Genomic DNA, 18,020 nt, shown 5'->3' on the forward strand with positions numbered 1-18,020 from the left:
ATTTCTAAGGTTTCTCTTGATATGCACCCAAAACCTGAGGCATCAAAAAGCTCCTCCTGAAAAGATGTTGACACATCTTTACTTTGTTCCAAGTTGTGATCTCGAGCAAATTTAGTGTGTAAAAAATCTAAGGACAAAAAGAAAGCCCCAAAATGTTCCAAGGTTTAGATTTTCCACACTCCCAGAGCGTGCCCATCACCCTGGCAGCGGCTGATGCTTGAAAGGCCTGTGTGTAATAAGCCAGTCTTTACTTCCAGGTCACTGCAGAGTTGCATTCAACAAGTGGCTGTTGTGGGAGAAGTGTGAACCCTCCAGAAACAACGTCCTGATGGTCCAGATGGTGAAATAAAATGGCTTTTGTCTCTTTTCCTTCTGCCTGAAACTGTCTTTCTTTGTTGTGCAGCCCAGCCATGGCTGGAGATTCCCGGATCTTCATGAACCAGGACATGGACATCGGGGTCACATCCCGGGAGCCCAAGAAGATCCCCAAGCAGGCTCGGGATGACGTCCCCATCGCCACGGACAGGACCCGGCTCATTTCTGCCGAGGGCAAGAAGCCACGGCAGCGCTACATGGAGAAGAGCGGGAAGTGCAACGTGCACCACGGGAACGTCCAGGAGACCTATCGGTACCTCAGCGACCTCTTCACCACCCTGGTGGACCTCAAGTGGCGCTTCAACCTGCTGGTCTTCACCATGGTCTACACCATCACCTGGCTGTTCTTTGGGTTCATCTGGTGGCTCATCGCCTACATCCGGGGAGACCTGGACCACCTGGAAGACGAAAACTGGATCCCCTGCGTTGAAAACCTCAGTGGGTTTGTGTCGGCATTCCTGTTCTCCATCGAGACCGAGACCACCATTGGGTATGGCCACAGGGTCATCACAGAGAAGTGCCCCGAGGGCATCGTGCTGCTCCTGGTCCAGGCCATCCTGGGCTCCATCGTCAATGCCTTCATGGTGGGGTGCATGTTTGTCAAGATCAGCCAACCAAAGAAGAGGGCGGAGACCCTCATGTTCTCCAACAATGCCGTCATTTCCATGAGGGATGAGAAGCTCTGCCTCATGTTCCGGGTTGGGGACCTCCGCAATTCCCACATTGTCGAGGCTTCCATTCGAGCCAAACTGATTAAGTCCAAACAGACCAAAGAAGGGGAGTTTATTCCCCTGAACCAAACGGACATCAACGTAGGATTTGACACCGGAGATGACAGGTTGTTCCTGGTGTCCCCTCTCATCATCTCACACGAGATCAATGAGAAAAGCCCCTTCTGGGAGATGTCCCGCACCCAGCTGGAGAAGGAGGAGTTTGAGATTGTGGTCATCCTGGAAGGAATGGTGGAAGCCACAGGTAAGGATCTGTCGACAATCAGTCACGGTTTTGAGGAGGAAAGGGGCACAGTGAAGGGCAGTTTGGCGTTAGGATTTCACTGCCCATGTCACCTGGACTGGGAACACAGTGGAGTTTGTCCTTGGATAGTGCCTGACCCGGGCAGGGTGTCTGACATAACCAGTAGTGAAAGGTGGGGCCTTTAGCTCCTGTTGTAGGTCTTCGCCCTCTTTTTTGTAGTGTTTCACCCTCTTTTATAAGTCTGGGATTGAGGTAAAGGGGTTAGTCCAGGAGCTGCCCATAACCACTTAGAACTGATCCAGAGGAGAAAGAAGCAATGGATTAAAGGAATTCATGAAGTCTCTGGTGGACCTGTTTCCTGTGATCAAAATTCATGGTGCGAATCTTTTCCCATTTCTCCTCTGTGTTAAAGACTGGCTGTAACTGTGCTATTTTAGGTACTGCTGTAGTGTTGATTTTAATGGGGGCTATGAAGTGCCCAAGTCTCACTGTATCCCATAAAGCAGCACGTGCTGAGGCTGAATGACTTGCACGTGGTGCAGGACACACATCCCCAGAAGGAGCTCAAAGAGGAAAAATACAGAAACTGCTTTTGTGACTCTTGCAGCCCTGCAGCTGCTTAACAGCTCAGACAAAGCTGGGTAATGGGAAATTAGGAGATATCCTCAGCCCATTCCCAGTTTCCTCCTAGGGGTGTGCTTGTGGCAGGCGATGAAAGAACTCTGTGTCCGTGTAGAGTGAATGTGGAAAAGTGGTGAGCTCCAGCTGTCCGAGGAGTGGGAAAGGCAGCTGGGGGGAGGGATGGGCACAGAGGCTTCCCAGCTCCTTCCCACAGGTGTCTCCCACATCTCCCTATCTCCCTCTCTCTCTGCCTGGGGAGGAGGCTGCACCTGGCAGTGGTGGCACTGTGGGTCATTTCCACTTGCATGAATTCCTTTGTTCCAGGTTTCAGGAGGAGCTGGCAGCTCTTCCTGCTGCAGTTGTGGCACAGCAAGTGTGTCCAAGCCCCTGAGATGCTCAGGTCCCTTCCAGGCAGGATTTTCCAGCCTGGGGTGGGCAGAATGCATTGGTGGAATCAGGGTCTGCAGGGGGAAAGGGCTGCAGGCAGCTCTGAGGAGAGAACTCCTGGCTAAAGATGAACAAATGAAGTCAGAGGTGCAAAAAAAGCTTTTATGAGCAGGTTTCCCCTTTGGTGTTTCAGGATTTTAGTTATGAGCTCAGGGTTTTCCTGTGGGTGGTGGTTGGATTTTTTTCCCATTCTCTCTGAATCATTAGCAGGGGTTTTCAGCTTGTTACAAGTGCTCAGTGGTGTCAGCACCCTGTCTCACAGATTCTGCCCCTTGCTGACTGTTAATGTTATCCCCTCCTGCAGATTTGCTCATTAGTCTCCCAACAGCCAGAGGAGGAAAATCTCTCAAATTCCTGCATCCCAAACCTTTGCTCCTAGAGGCAGCTGTCTAGAGAGGTAATTCAGTGTCCCAGAGTCTCCCTTTAGGTGACAGCAGTGGCTGGCTTCCCCAAGCAGAGCTGATGGGAGGGGATGGATAAGTTACATTCCACTGAGGCTGGAATATGTGCTGTGGACGTGGAACTCACCTGGCACTTCCAGGGAAATGTTCTTCCTCAGCAGAGCATTGTAGAGACGTGGCAAAGGAAGGGGTGGGTGGAAAAGACTATCAAAGGCAAGGATTTGTAACAGTGACTTATTCCGCAGCCTAAACATTTATTAGAGGCTGGAGCCTCCTAATCTGAGCATGGAATGCAGCTCCTTGTTTGTCCAAAGCCTCTTTCCCTGTCACACAGTGACACTAGAAATGCTTTGAACTCCTGCTGCTCTGCCTTCCTCGCAGGAAGGCTCAGCCTCTGCTGGGGATGTGTGAGAGGAAGTCATTATCAATAACAACCTCGGAATTAAAAGCATGGCATGGGAATAATACTGCCTTACAAATGGGCTCCTCTCCCAGAGGGATCACACAGGCCGGGCTGTAATGGTGTTAAGGAGCACACATCCATGGAAATGAATTATCCTGGGCTCAGAAGGCAGCCTGGGAAATCCCACACTGCAGCTGGGGGAGGCACTTTGCACTGAACTCGGAGCTGGGTGGACCTTGGATGATTCCAGGATCCGATTTGGAGGCTGGGATGTGCCTTGAAGGACCTATGGCAGCCAGGGGGGAGGGATATTTTGTCACAAGAAGAGTGGCCTGCAGAGACAGTGTTTGTGCTTTCCTGCTTCGTCCTCACACTTGGGAACACTGATAAAGCAGTTTGGGGTTATTAATCCCTCCCTCCACACCTTAAAATCTGCTCCACGCAAATTCTTTAGGCTGTTCCCAGCCCATGGCACTGCTCAAGCCCCATCTGCTCTCAGGAGTGGTGTGATATTTACACCCAGCAGGACTTCTGTTAAATCCTGACACTGTCACAGCCTGGTCGGGTTCAGGGCAGCGTAAAATACAACAGAGAATTTGTTCCCTTAGCAACCCCTACGAAAAATTAGGAATCCACTCCCCAGAGTTCAGAGGTACCACTGGTCAGAACATACAGCTCTGCTTCCCACCAGGTGTTTGGAAAGCAGGTCAGAATGGTGACTGGCAACATATCAACGACTACAGAAATTTTAGCATGACTAAAAGTGGGGATGTTTTTCACTGATAATTTGGGACAGCGATTTTATAGCTATTTTCAGTAGATTTAACCAGGCACACACATATTACAAATGTAATGTATTGTCTCCTCTCAAACAAGCAGCTCTATTTACTGACATTTAAGTTTAATTCTGACCCAGTGCAAGGCAGAGACGGTAAATAGCTTCAAATGAAAAGTGTAGAGTAAATGCTGAGGAGTTCACATCCTTCAAGACATTGGGGTTTTTACATTTTTACAAAGTGAAACATTGTGGCTTAAAACAATGATTTTGTGTTCAGGTTGCCTTGACTTTTCAAAGGCCTGAGTTACAGCACATGAAGAACAGCAGCTCACCAGCCAGCCTAAAGCACAGTGGGTTTATTTTGCTGAAAAGGACAATAAACGTGGTGTTATTCCAGCGAGAGCCCTGGGGGCATCCAGGGCTGCCCCACTGCCTGACCCTCAGAGCCAGCCATGGCACAAAGCCAGATGTGGCTTTTCCCATCGATATTTGGGATGGGCGAGGCACTGTGGCTCCTCAGCGGACGGGAAAGGCCAAAGGCAGAGTGAGTTTCTGGGCAGATCTGTTGTGGTCATTGCTGGGTGAAACAAGCACTGTGAAGACAAAATCAATATTGCTGACAAGTGTTCTGACTCCAGGGATGCTTTGTGGGTGTCTCGGGGGCAGCAGCATCGCTCCCAGTGCTCTTGATGAACTGGGCACAGGGATTACTGCAGGGAATTCATTATCTCTGCCTTATCAGAGCTGGACTCTTGTCAAGATCAGCTGCCCCAAATCTGACCTGCAAGAAAAGGGAACAAAGCAAAGGTGGAAAATCTGTTTGCACAGCGAATACATTTTTGCTTTCCCTGCTTCTCTGCTTCCCAAAATCTCAGGGCCACCCTCGTGACAGGACAGCTCCTGGTTGCTGTTGGCCAAAGCTCCTGCCCTTCCCCTCCTGATCCCAAACTGAACACAGTTTGGAAGCTGCTGGGACAGGGCAGAGCAGGGCAGGTCCAGCCCCCTCCCAAGTGGTGCAGAATCAGCTGGGCTGTGATGAAGGATTTGCCTGATCCAATTAGGGAACATTAGCAAATCCAATTTTTTTAAATACTGTTTTTCCCTGTAAGCCATCACTCCATGTGCTGACACACTCTGCATATCCTACCAGACTTCCTGGCAGGTGATTTGAAGGGACTCTCTTCTCTTCCAGCTTTACCCTTCCTCTGCTGTTTGCTGACAGTTACTCAAATCCTGCTTTTTCCGTAGCTTCCTGCTGCCCTCATTCCCTGGGCTCAGCCTCCAGCTCTGCTCTCTGGGCACGGAGGGGGCAGAGCTTGTTACTCCACTCCTGGTCCTCCCTGGTTTTCATTGCCTCTTTTCCCCAGCACAATTAAATAAGGCACAAGAGACACTCCAGATGCCTCATTAGTCCAGTCACTAAATGAAGTTTTAATGAACTCTTATGTAAGTACAGGTATATATTCTTCTGGCTTAGAGTCTGTGATAAAAAGGGATTTAGTGATTAGAAGTAATTAACCCATCCTGTCCCTGTGGGAGAGTAGGCAAACAGCAGAGTTTTCGCACCTCCATTTATCCACCTTTCCAGAGGACAGAGTGCAGTTTCCTGGCTGTAAATGTAGGGCCAAATGGAGTAGTGACAACAAAAGATATGCTGAAATTAATCATTATTTTCATGGGAGAACAACGGAAGGGTAAAATTACTAAATTGAGTTTCTGGGCATTCATCATCTGGTTTGGGTTGTCTTGTGTTGTTTTGCATTTTGCATATAAATAACTTTTCTGTGAGGAGGACCTTGCAGAAATGTCACAGAAAGTGCCTAAAACATTATAGGGAAGAGCTGTCTCAGGTCATTGTGCCTGAGGTGCCCTGCAGTTACTGTAAACCCCTTTGGGAGGGACCCGAAGTTACCTGGTGTGAGCTTGGCTCCGGCTGGGCCTGGTAGAGATTATGGGAATTGAATCCAAGGTCTTTACATCATAAAGTCCTTTTATTATATTTTTTTCCCCAGTGCCTAGGAGCTTTTGCATGCCTGGAGAGCATTCAGATAAATTAAAATCCTATTACTCTCCTCTGGTATAAATATCAAAGTGAATCAAGCCCAGCCATGTCCTCTAAAGGAGACAAGCACAAATAATTGGAGGACCATGCTCCTACCTTCTAATATTCCTTTTCAAGTTGGAAGAATATTGACTTTTTGGAGGTTATAGTGTTCTTTGGTCTAATTAACACAGAGGGACTAATAACTTTTATAACTTACCATATGCTAATGTAAATTGAAAGACATGTATTGCTTAATTACAGCAATAGAACTTAAATTTTTTATAGCCTCTCCTTGCCACCCCTAAACTTCCATCACTGCCACTGCACCTCCGAGGCCATCAGCTCCTGGGGTGTGGGTGTTCCACAGCTTCAGAGCATCTGGGAGAAGGGGAAAAGTCACCCTGGACACAAGAGAATGTGCAAACAAGGGCAAAGGAGGGAGATCACTCCCAGCAGTGCCCAAGCTGGAGGGAGCTGAGCAGATCTGGCCCAGCCCAGCCCAGCCCAGGCACATGACATTTCTCAGCAGATAATCACTGAGCTCCCTGGAATTTCAATGAGCACAGTTAATTTTAGCCTGATGAAAAATGTGGTCTTGACACCCCCAGGGGCTGGGATATCTCTGCCCACTGAGGAGGTTCAGGCCATGGAGCAGCACTGGAAGATTCGCCTCTGCTCGGGGTGGGATCCCATCGAAGCCTGGGGATTGCAGAGCACCCTCTGCGTCCCCCCGTGCTCTCCCATTACCCCTCCAGTGAGGCCACCTGGCTCGGATGGGATGTTTGCCAAAAATCAGCATCCCCCAACAGCTGGGGAGAGCCTTTGGTGGCACAGACAGCTGCAGCTGCAGATTTGGGGTGACGAGGGCTGGTTTTGCCTGGGAACCAGGATCAGCGTCCCCTGTGCCGGCATGGGGCAGCGCAGAGCTCTGCTGCAGGGGCAGGATCAGAGGGATCAGCTCGGAGCAGCCCCAGCCCCGTGCTGAGCCAGCTCCTCCTGCCCTTTGTCAGCACGTTCAGACATTCCCAGCCCTTTGATAACGCAGGAGCCGCTTGATCCCGCTGATTGTGATGACAGGAAGGAGCCTTACTGGAGAGTTCCCTGGCGCTTGTTTTACAGCAGCGTTTCCTCTGTTCTCAGACGTGGTGAGACACCTGCTTTAATGCACATCACAGTCTCTGCACCTTTTCAGCTGCTGGGAAGCAGAACGGAGCTGGATAGGGAGGATCCCCGGCTGCCTTCAGCAGGAACAGGCACAGCTCAGTTATTGATCTGTGGCTCCAACCCACAGACAAAACATCCACTTCTTAGGACTCTGCTATAATGAAATTATCATTAAAACTCTGGGAAATGTTTATTGCACAACTTGAAACCAGGATACAGTGCCCTGGTCTCCAGCTGCTATCAATCCTGCGACTGGTTCCAGCTTTATTGAAAACTTGATACATCTGCTTCTAACTTCAAACAGGTTTTATCTCTGGTTTCTATTAAAAATGAGTTTTGTTTGCAACACGAAGCTGAGCTGCTCAGTGAGAGATGAGAAAGCTGCAACTAAAAGTTGGCACCTGAAGATTTCTCATATCATTCCATGTTTTCCATAACGGACAGATTGCACACATTTATATTGAACATAAACTTTTTTACATTTAAACCAGATTGTTTGTTAGATGAAACTCTAATGGTCTTACAACCTGGAAAATAGGATAGAGTTGAAAACTATGTGTCTGTGACTTCAAGTACATCTACTTGGACCGCACAAAGGAAAATGAGGATACAGGGCCATGAAGATGATGGGATGGAGCAGCTCTCCTCTGAGGCAAGGCTGAGACAACTGGGATTGTTAGAAGAGAAGGCTCCAGGGAGAGCTCAGAGCCCCTTGCAGGGCCTAAAGGGGCTCCAGGAGAGCTGCAGAGGGACTGGGGACAAGGCATGGAGGGACAGGACACAGGGAATGGCTTCCCAGTGCCAGAGGGCAGGGCTGGATGGGAGATTGGGCAGGAATTGTTCCCTGGGAGGGTGGGCAGGCCCTGGCACAGGGTGCCCAGAGCAGCTGGGGCTGCCCCTGGATCCCTGGCAGTGTCCAAGGCCAGGCTGGGCAGGACTTGGAGCAGCCTGGGACAGTGGGAGGTGTCAATGTTTAATGTCCCTTCCAACCCAAACCATTCTGGGATTCTGTATTCTTTTGGCATGAAGTTTGTTTAAATGAAACCTCCAAATGCCACTTCTCTGTATCTGCACCATTTAAACGCAAAATGTGTAGTCATATCTTCTTTAAGGAAAGGATTAACAGCCTTTATCAGGGCCATACGTACTATGGTTAATAACATGGCAAGAAATTTGGAGAGTTTGGAATCTCTCTTGAGTTCTTGTGCTCCTCGAAGTGTCAGGGCTTCAGGGCTGCATGAGTGATATGGAAGAGCAGGGATGTCACAGCTGGTGTGGCACCTAGATCTGGGTCTGTTTGCAGCCAGGAGCTTCACTGGCTGATCCTTGTGGCTTCCTTCCAATTCAAGATATTCTGAATTCTGATTCTACTTGATGTATAGGAGCATATCACAAATGATTCCCTCTACCTGTGACATCCCATAGATTCAGATAAACAAGAATTCTGCAATTAAACAGGTGATTTTTTCAGGGATACACAGAGGTCTGAGTCCAGGGGATTGCTGTGCCCCACTGCAAGGGGAAACTGGCATATTCCGAGCATGGAGGGCACACGTTGTGTTCCAGTGGAAGTGGCTGCATCCATGTGCTCTTAATAAAAATTAGGTTTATTGTTTCCACACCTCTTCTGTCATCTTTTCACAGTCACAGAGGCAATAATTAGCTAGGGACATTACAGATGCATTAATTAACCAGGCTGGAGAGCACAGGGCAGCCTGTAAAGCAGGCACTTAATGGAATTTGAGGCAGAGACAATGGTGTTGTTTACTGGGCGATGTGGGAGTTGCCAAGCAGTGTGTCCCCACGCAATTAAACACCACTGCACATGTGCTAAAAAGGAATATTTGAATGGGATTATGGAGCAATTACAAGTTGTCTTATTGTGCTGGCTCAGTGTCCCCCTGGGGTTACAGAAAGCAGCTCCTGCAGGAAGCTGGCAGCAGCAGTGTTTGGTTGCTGAAAGCTTTCCATTGTTCCTGCCCTAATTGAATCCTTGGAGCAGGACTGGGACGGTGTCCCAGGAGCTCAGGTTCACTCAGGTGCTCCCCCAGGGAAGGAGCTATTTCAGGCCCGGATTATAAGGCAAGAGTTCCCTTAGGGACCTCCAGGCCCCCACATTTCACAAGGACACCCCATCTTTGCCCCAGGGACTCCTTCATGGTACCTTGATGCAGCACTTGGAAAACCAGGGTAAGAATCAGCTGGTTCATTCACAGGGCTGATCCTGGAGCCTGTGGGGTCTCCTCTCCTGCTCTCCTTGCTTGCTCTGGAGGAGGAACTTGGAGGCCTTTGGGATTTCTGGTGCCAAACCAGCTCTGTGCAAAGGGAAAAGGGCTGGTTTATTTTAGCCAGCTGCTGGTTTCCAACCTCCTGGCACGAGGCAGCACCACGAAATGGGATTAGCCCTGCAGCCCTGACCCCCATAGCCCAGGAATAAAAGCCCTTGCCCAGGGAGGTCAGTGTGTGAGCAGTGCCGGTGACACAGCTTCCCTGGGAAAACCTGTCCCAGGACTGGCAAATCAGCAGGACTCCGGGCTTCCAGGGTGAGTGGAGCTGGCCCAGGGCAGGAGGGCTGGCCCTCTTCACGGCGAGGGCGGGCGATGCTGCACATTGCAGAGCCACCGGAGTCAGGAGTGGCCTCACCCTGTTCTTCAGCTCTAAAGCAAAAGCCGAGAGTTTCCTGAAAAGACGCTGAACTTCCACAGAGCTTCTCCTTAAGGCGGCAACACTTGGGGTGATTTTTAATTCCCTGGCTGTGTTTTTCATGGCAGCCTCTGCACTTCCTGGTTCCTTCCAGCCCAGGAAGCAGGCACGCTGGAACAGTGTGACTAACGCGGTACTTGTTGTTCCTGCCCAGAAGCAAACACTCCTGCAGATCTTCTTGAGGGGAAAAATTGGGTTTTCAGTCTGTGCTACAAAACTGCAGATGTCTCAGCATTGCGTGTGTCACCGACTCTTCCCCTTTCAAGGAACAAAATACTCCTGGCCTGGTAGCTTTAAACCAAGGAAAGCAGTGAGAGACTTTCGGTTTTGCAGAGCACTTGCATGTGTGGGTGTCTTTCAATGGTCTGTAGCAATTCTGAGAACAAAATATTCCTCTTTTCACAAAGGCGGGGTTTTTTTAAAAGGAAAGGGGTTTTCTGATTGCTCCGAGATTTCAGTCACTTAGGAGCTCACAGAGTGAGAATATGTGCTATGCTCTTCCCTGAATGATCTGACACTGAGACTTTTCCCCCTATGCATTACTTCAGATTTCTGTCTGTGTGCTCTGGGCTGCAGGAATTAGACTTGAAAGTATTGGCCAGAAACTGGATCGAGTGCATGTTCTGAATGCATTCCAGTCCGGCCAATCTCTCACCCTCCATGAGAGAACAGTGGGAGGACTTTGTGAGGTTAGGTTTTCACTGGAAATTAATTTCAAAGTCAAAACATAATTAGAACAAAGAGAAGACGAATGTTTGGAAGAGAAGTGAGCCTTGACATTGCGAGGTGATTCCAAGGGCATTTGCACACAGGTGTGCTTATCCTTGCTCTGCAAAGCTCTCTTTAAACTTTTCTAAAGTAGGGGCTGAGAAGCAGCTCGACAAATATCAGTGCCCTGTTAGCCACAGTTCATTCAATCCACAACCCATCGGGAGAAGGGATTGAACCCTCCAAGGGGATTTCAAAGCCAGCTTGGTTGGGAACCTCTCACCTTCCGGGCTGTACGTCCAGGTGTGTGCAGCTGCGTGCACAGGAATTGTGGCACTGATCCAGAGGGAATTGTGGTACTGATGGAGAGGGAATTGTGGAACTGATGGACAGGGAATGGTGGCACTGATGGAGAGGGAATTGTGGCACTGCTGCTCCGGGAATTGTGCCACAGCTGCAGGGGAATTGTGGCACTGATGGAGAGGGAATTGTGGCACTGCTGCTCAGGGAATTGCACTGCTGCTCAGGAATTGTGGCACTGATGGAGAGGGAATTGTGGCACTGCTGCAGAGGGAATTGTGGCACTGCTGCAAGGGAATTGTGGCACTGCTGCAGGGGAATTGTGGCACTGCTGCCCAGGGAATTGTGGCACTGCTGCACAGGGAATTGTGGCACTGCTGCAGAGGGAATTGTGGCACTGCTGCAGGGGAATTGTGGCATTGCTGCAGAGGGAATTGTGGCCCTGCTGCAGGGGAATTGTGGCACTGCTGCCCAGGGAATTGTGGCACTGCTGCCCAGGGAATTGTGGCACTGCTGCGGGGGAATTGTGGCACTGCTGCAGGGGAATTGTGGCACTGCTGCCCAGGGAATTGTGGCACTGCTGCAGAGGGAATTGTGGCACTGCTGCGGGGGAATTGTGGCCCTGCTGCAGGGGAATTGTGGCACTGCTGCAGGGGAATTGTGGCATTGCTGCCCAGGGAATTGTGGCACTGCTGCAGAGGGAATTGTGGCACTGCTGCGGGGGAATTGTGGCCCTGCTGCAGGGGAATTGTGGCACTGCTGCACAGGGAATTGTGGCCCTGCTGCTCAAGGAATTGTGGCACTGCTGCAGGGGAATTGTGGCACTGCTGCAAGGGAATTGTGGCACTGCTGCACAGGGAATTGTGGCACTGCTGCTCAAGGAATTGTGGCACTGCTGCAGGGGAATTGTGGCATTGCTGCAGAGGGAATTGTGGCACTGCTGCGGGGGAATTGTGGCACTGCTGCTCAGGGAATTGTGGCACTGCTGCCCAGGGAATTGTGGCACTGCTGCCCAGGGAATTGTGGCACTGCTGCTCAGGGAATTGTGGCACTGCTGCCCAGGGAATTGTGGCACTGCTGCCCAGGGAATTGTGGCACTGCTGCTCAGGGAATTGTGGCATTGCTGCAGAGGGAATTGTGGCCCTGCTGCAGGGGAATTGTGGCACTGCTGCAGGGGAATTGTGGCACTGCTGCAAGGGAATTGTGGCCCTGCTGCAGAGGGAATTGTGGCACTGCTGCAGAGGGAATTGTGGCACTGCTGCGGGGGAATTGTGGCACTGCTGCACAGGGAATTGTGGCACTGCTGCAGAGGGAATTGTGGCACTGCTTCTCAAGGAATTGTGGCACTGCTGCAGAGGGAATTGTGGCCCTGCTGCACAGGGAATTGTGGCCCTGCTGCAGAGGGAATTGTGGCACTGCTGCGGGGGAATTGTGGCACTGCTGCACAGGGAATTGTGGCACTGCTGCAGGGGAATTGTGGCCCTGCTGCAGGGGAATTGTGGCATTGCTGCAGGGGAATTGTGGCACTGCTGCACAGGGAATTGTGGCACTGCTGCAGGGGAATTGTGGCACTGCTGCTCAAGGAATTGTGGCACTGCTGCAGGGGAATTGTGGCACTGCTGCAGAGGGAATTGTGGCACTGCTGCAGGGGAATTGTGGCACTGCTGCACAGGGAATTGTGGCACTGCTGCACAGGGAATTGTGGCACTGCTGCAGAGGGAATTGTGGCACGGCTGCACAGGGAATTGTGGCACTGCTGCAGAGGGAATTGTGGCACTGCTGCAGGGGAATTGTGGCACTGCTGCAGAGGAGGAGGGATGGGCCCAGCTCCGGAGGAGGGCAGGGCAGTGGCTGCCTGTGCTCAGGGCTGTGTGGGTCAGGGCTGGGGCAGCACTTGCAGGGCTGGGGTTGTTCCAGCAGGATCCACCGGGAGCTGTTGGTGTCAGCCACACAAACAACATCTCAGCAGAGCAGGGTGAGGCAGAGAGAAGCTGCTTAGAGGCCCCCGCCTGCAAACCCTTAAGCACGAGGTTCAGGAGGAGGAAGATGCCGAGATGAATGCATCCCTTTCTCTTTGGGTGCTCAGCTTGTTCATGATAGAGGCTTTTGTGAGGCTTATCAAGCGAAGACTTTTCTGTGTCCCAGAGCAATCAGGTATGGAAACGACACGAAAGTGCTTTTAAGTGCCAGGTGTGGTTGGGTGAGCAGGTAAGGGAGCTTTGCCTCTAACATCCCTCTCTTTCTACCCAGGGATGACTTGCCAGGCTCGCAGCTCCTACATGGACACCGAGGTACTGTGGGGACACCGCTTCACTCCCGTGCTCACCCTGGAGAAGGATTTTTACGAGGTGGACTATAACAGCTTCCACAGCACCTACGAGACCCACACGCCCGTGTGCTGTGCCAAGGAGCTGGCCCAGTCCCGCCGGGAAGGGCAGCTCCTCGGAGCCCTGCCCAGCCTGGGCCGGGACACAGGGACAGCCAGGGAGGACGAGGAGGACGAGGAGGAGGACGAGGAGCAGGAGGAAGAAGGCAGGGAGCCGACGGGACCGAGCGGAGCCAACGGGACAGCGGGAGGGGGGAAGGAGGAGGTGCCGGTATAACCCCGGGCCGTCCTGGGACACGGCACCGGCCAGCCGGGAGCCGCCGGGGAGCCAGAGCTGGGGCTCGTGTCCAGCTCTGCTGCCTGCTGCTCATCCTGGCAGTCACTGCCCTGCACCGTGCCTCAGTTTCCCTCCTCCTTCCTGAGGCGCTGAGCTTTGCCCTCCTCTGCAAAGCATCTGGGTCTCCATGGACAAGGCTCGCTCACTCTTCTCGTCGCTGTTAAAACCGAAATCCCCTCCACTGGCTGTTTCAAACGGTGTGCATTGGGCGTGCAGAGCTCTGCCCCTCCTCAGAGGGTGTCTAACCAGTCCGGAATGTCCCATCTCAGTATGAAGAATGTGATTTCATACCTTCACTTAATTTGTGAGTCAATGTATTGTAGACATTGTTACAGCTAAATTAAAAGAAAAGGAAAAAACCTCTCTGCTATGTAGCGAAGTGTTTTGCCCTCGTGAATTTTACAAACAGATTTTAGTGTTTTCTTCCAGGATCGCAGCCATTGGGATTTATTTCCTGCAAAATGTCTGATATGAGCAGGGCACCTTTCCCTGCAGACCTCTAACATGTTTATCCAGTGTTTTGTCTTCTCCAGCTGAAGTGGTTTGTGTACTCTTTTAATGGAATCTCTGACACATTTCATAGGCTACACATGGTCAGAGAAAGTTTAGATTTTGCCCCCATGAAGGCTTTTTTCTGGCCTCAATGTCCCAGCTGCAGTTCCATTTGATGGTTTAAAACAAAGGAAGTAGCCCCTTGGGGATCGGAATGTTCTGGAATTTCAGAGGCTCTGGAGTAGGGAGGCTGGGTAAGTGGCAGTTTGCAAAATTCGCTGCTCTTCTGCAAGGCATGTATTTACAATAAAGGTTGAGGTGCTGATGTTCCTGCAGCTAATGGGAACACACACTGACATAACTGAAGCCAGCAATTTTGATCTTTAGAAAGAGGCAGAGAACCAGATTTCCCAAAGAGGATTGTCTCATCCAGAAAAGGAATGAAGAAAAGCAGTCTGTGAGATGAAAGATTTCCACAAATTTCAACAACACAGGAAAAAAAATGGCCTTGTTGGAGAAAATCTCTTCCCTTGCTCCTCAGACTTCAGTGGGAAAAAAAGGATACCTGCAGAATTACTTTCATAAAATAAAATGAAGAATACATAATATGCAAGAGTTATTTTCCGTAGAGAAAGGACTGTATCTTTATCTGGGGAATAAATGTGCACTGTCTGGACTGAGCTGAAAAACAGTTTTATCTCTTGATTTTACCACAAAGACAAGATAAACTGGAAATAGAAAGCAGTGGTCTTACTGACATGGAAACAAGGAGGAGAATACAATCTGGAGAGGTCAGAGGTAGCATTTACTTAGAGATTCAATCTTATAATGTAGGTAAAAGAGAAATTTGTGGGGGTTTTCCTGAAGGGGTGGAAGAATGCCCACGACATGGCTCTGTTGTACTTAAACCATGTTAGGAGCCAGCAGGCAGCTCGGCTGCCAGGGTACAGGAATTACCTCTCAGTTATGCAGCACATTTCCAAGGGAAACAACGTCACTGGAAATGCTCAGCAGTTCTAGAAAGCATCTTGCAGCCTTGGAGTGGGCAGAACTTTTCCAGAGGTCTCCCTTTTGTTTTTCTGCTCAGGTTCTTCTTTTTCTATCCTGAGTCTCAGAAGGAACAGAGAGAAGAAAACAGAGAGAAAAATGAGATCCTCAGAATGGCTTGTTCTTTTTCTGAGACCTTCTGTCCTCACCCAACCTCTGCAAGATAATTATGTGTCAGAAATCAAGACTGGGTTTCAAATTTTTTTCCTCTGGAGCTGAAGTGATCTCCTAGTGCAGGAGATGGAAATGGAAAGTAAAACTGCAGTGGGTCTGTGCAAGTCAGAGGCAGTTTGAGCCCTCAGAGGGATGTTACGTAAGCTCTGCCTGACGAACTGCCTCGTCCAGCTCAGCTGACCATGAGAGAGGTTTGATGGGTCCCTGCTGTGAGGCCAGAGACAGAGAGCCTGGAAAATGGCACTGGACTGCCTCTGCACCTTTCTCCTTCCTGGCTCTTCCCTCCAGAGAGAAGGTGGCCACCTGCAAATATCCCAAAAGCTCTTTTGTCTGCTCATTGCCCTCAAGATTTCATCCCACAAAACTGCTCCTTCCTAAGAGTGTCAAGTCTGGGAATTCATATATCCTCATGTAAGGAATTTGGGTTGTTGCTGAAGGCTGGGTTGTGCAAATCCATCCCAGGGCATGGGGGTTAGGACAAGGCTTGTTCTGTGTTTGGAATCTGCAGAGATGCCCCAGTGACTTCCTGAACTGAGCCTTCAAATAGTGTCTGCATGAGCTGAGCCCAGGAACTTCCCAGGTTCTGGAGGATGGGAGAAACACCCTCCTGCATTCCTCACTGAGCTGAGCAGATCCAGGGCAGGGATCCCCCAGGGCTGGGGGCACCCTGTGTTTCTTGTATTTCCAAACCATATTTTCAAGTTGTGCAGCCTGGCCACCACTTCTGGGAGTTCAGGGACCCTTTCCAAAGACTGGCAGACAGGCCCCAGGGTTGTCCTTTTCCTGAAAGAGATTTAATTTAGTGAGTGTATTGAACTTTTCTGGAAGTGAGGGAGAGCACCTCTTCCAGATTTGTCATCTCTGACAATTGGATCTGTTTCCTTGCTGTTCACCAGCATGTGCAGGACAATGGGAATAAAAGCATAACAGACCCACTCTTTACTGTAATGAACATTTAATACAAAGCTGCATCTCTTGTGGGAGTTGAAATAGCTCACACAGATACATCCACCCACGTAAATATCCCATATGAACTCCACACTCATCGGTGTACTTTAAAAAATGTTAACTAATAGTCCACAAGAAACATTTGTAACCTGTAAGCACGCTGTTCACCCACGAATAACCATTCACAGTTCTAGAATGGACCCAGTAAACAAGCTGAAAATACATATTCAAAACATGGAAAACATCTGCTTTATGAATGTATCACTGATAAGCCAAATTCACAGCAGGATCCATCCACAACTCATGTGGGAACCACTTCAGCATAACAGGGGCTCTCAGAAGCTGCCAGCGTTGTGTGCGCAAACATTTCCACCTGAATCCTGCATTTTAACACAGCACCTGAGGGCTGGGTTATTAAACATGAGCCCAGGTGCCTCCCCACACACGAATGTGCTCATGGTGTCCCCAGCAGGCAAAGCTGCACCTTCAGAGGGTTTCCCAACAGAGGCAGACCCCGCATGGTACAGCACAAACACCCTCGGCAGCAGAGAGGGGAAGGGGCTGGAATCCAGGGTGTGCTCCTGCCCCGCAGTCATCCACCAGAGCTTTGGAGCAGCCAAAAGCCGCGTTCCCTGTGCTTAATTTTCCTCCCTGTGCAGGATGGCTGGGGAGCACCTCTCAAAGAGGAGAGCTGAGGGGGCAGCACAGCAGGCAGGGGCAGCACAGCAGAGGCTTTGTGCTCAGCTGGGTTTTGAGGGAGGCTTCGGGAGTGCACCGGGAGGAGCCCTGCACACCCCGTGGTTTTATTTAATCAGTTGCTTTCCCAGACCCATCCTTTGAGCTGTTCTGTCCCTGGGCAGTGGCACTGGTGCTCAGGGAGGGCCAGGCTGACCTGTGTGCCTCGGGCGTTTCTTTCTCCTGTATGAATTCCCATATTTAAGCTTGTAAAGACTTTTCATTTTAGTTAATTTCTTGGACTGATCTGAAGATATCGTGGAAAAACCCAGCCCTTGCCTTGGCAAATGGTTCTGGGCAGGGGCTAATCAATATCCCTCTTAGAAATGTACCTTTATTTTTCATTTTAATTATTCTGGCTTTAATTTTCACTCATTGCAAGATTCATCGCTCATTTTAGGCTTAAATTTGCCACCTCATTGTTTTCACTCTCTCTTGTTACTGTGAATATATTTCCATCAGAAAGGGTGGATCATGGGGCTGAGAGAAGAGGGAATGTTATTTATGCTCAAGTAATTAATACCCAGTGATAAGCTCTGTTTGCTGCCAGCCATATCTCCTGCAATATATGAGGGGCAGGTTGCCAGGATATGTTAAGCAGCAGTTTGGGGGATGATGGAGAAGATGCTTAATTAAGGTACAGGGAAAGCAGGCAGGGTTTCAGAAAAGTGGTTCCATTCCAAGGCCAGTGAAGCAGTGATGAGCTACTGAGAGTCTGCTTGGTGTGACACCAGTCAGGGCTTCATTTCCAGGGGTGCCTGGTCTGTGGTGGCTGTGAGGAGCAGCAGAATCCAGATGCTGGCATTTTATTCCATGAGGAAGTCAGGGCTGAATTCTGATTTCTTTCTGGGTGATCATTCTCTCTCAGGGAAATGGGGAAAGGTTCCAGGCGACCCCAGTGGGTCCCTCAGCTTTGCCAACAACTGTCAGACCAGAACTTGGTTCTTAAGTCCTGCTGTAGGGAATGGAGAGGGAAGTTGCACTTTCAGACACTGTTGTGCATAAGAAAATGCCCACGGGGTGTCTGTGCTGAACAACTGGT

The 18,020-nt window shown here is 50.1% G+C and overlaps 1 protein-coding gene across 1 annotated transcript in view; it reads left to right on the forward strand.

The window, feature by feature from the left end:
• KCNJ5 (potassium inwardly rectifying channel subfamily J member 5) overlaps window positions 1–16,231 on the forward strand; it is a 23,956-nt gene extending 7,725 nt beyond the window's left edge. The window contains exons 2-3 of the mRNA XM_039565053.1: window positions 404–1,350; window positions 13,170–16,231. Coding sequence (XP_039420987.1) covers window positions 411–1,350; window positions 13,170–13,522 — 1,293 coding nt within the window. The 5' untranslated portion in view covers window positions 404–410 and the 3' untranslated portion in view covers window positions 13,523–16,231. The remainder of the gene's footprint in view (window positions 1–403; window positions 1,351–13,169) is intronic.
• Window positions 16,232–18,020: the final 1,789 nt, after the last annotated feature.

Source organism: Corvus cornix, chromosome 24 (assembly GCF_000738735.6).
Source record: "Corvus cornix cornix isolate S_Up_H32 chromosome 24, ASM73873v5, whole genome shotgun sequence".
NCBI classification, from domain to species: domain Eukaryota; kingdom Metazoa; phylum Chordata; class Aves; order Passeriformes; family Corvidae; genus Corvus; species Corvus cornix.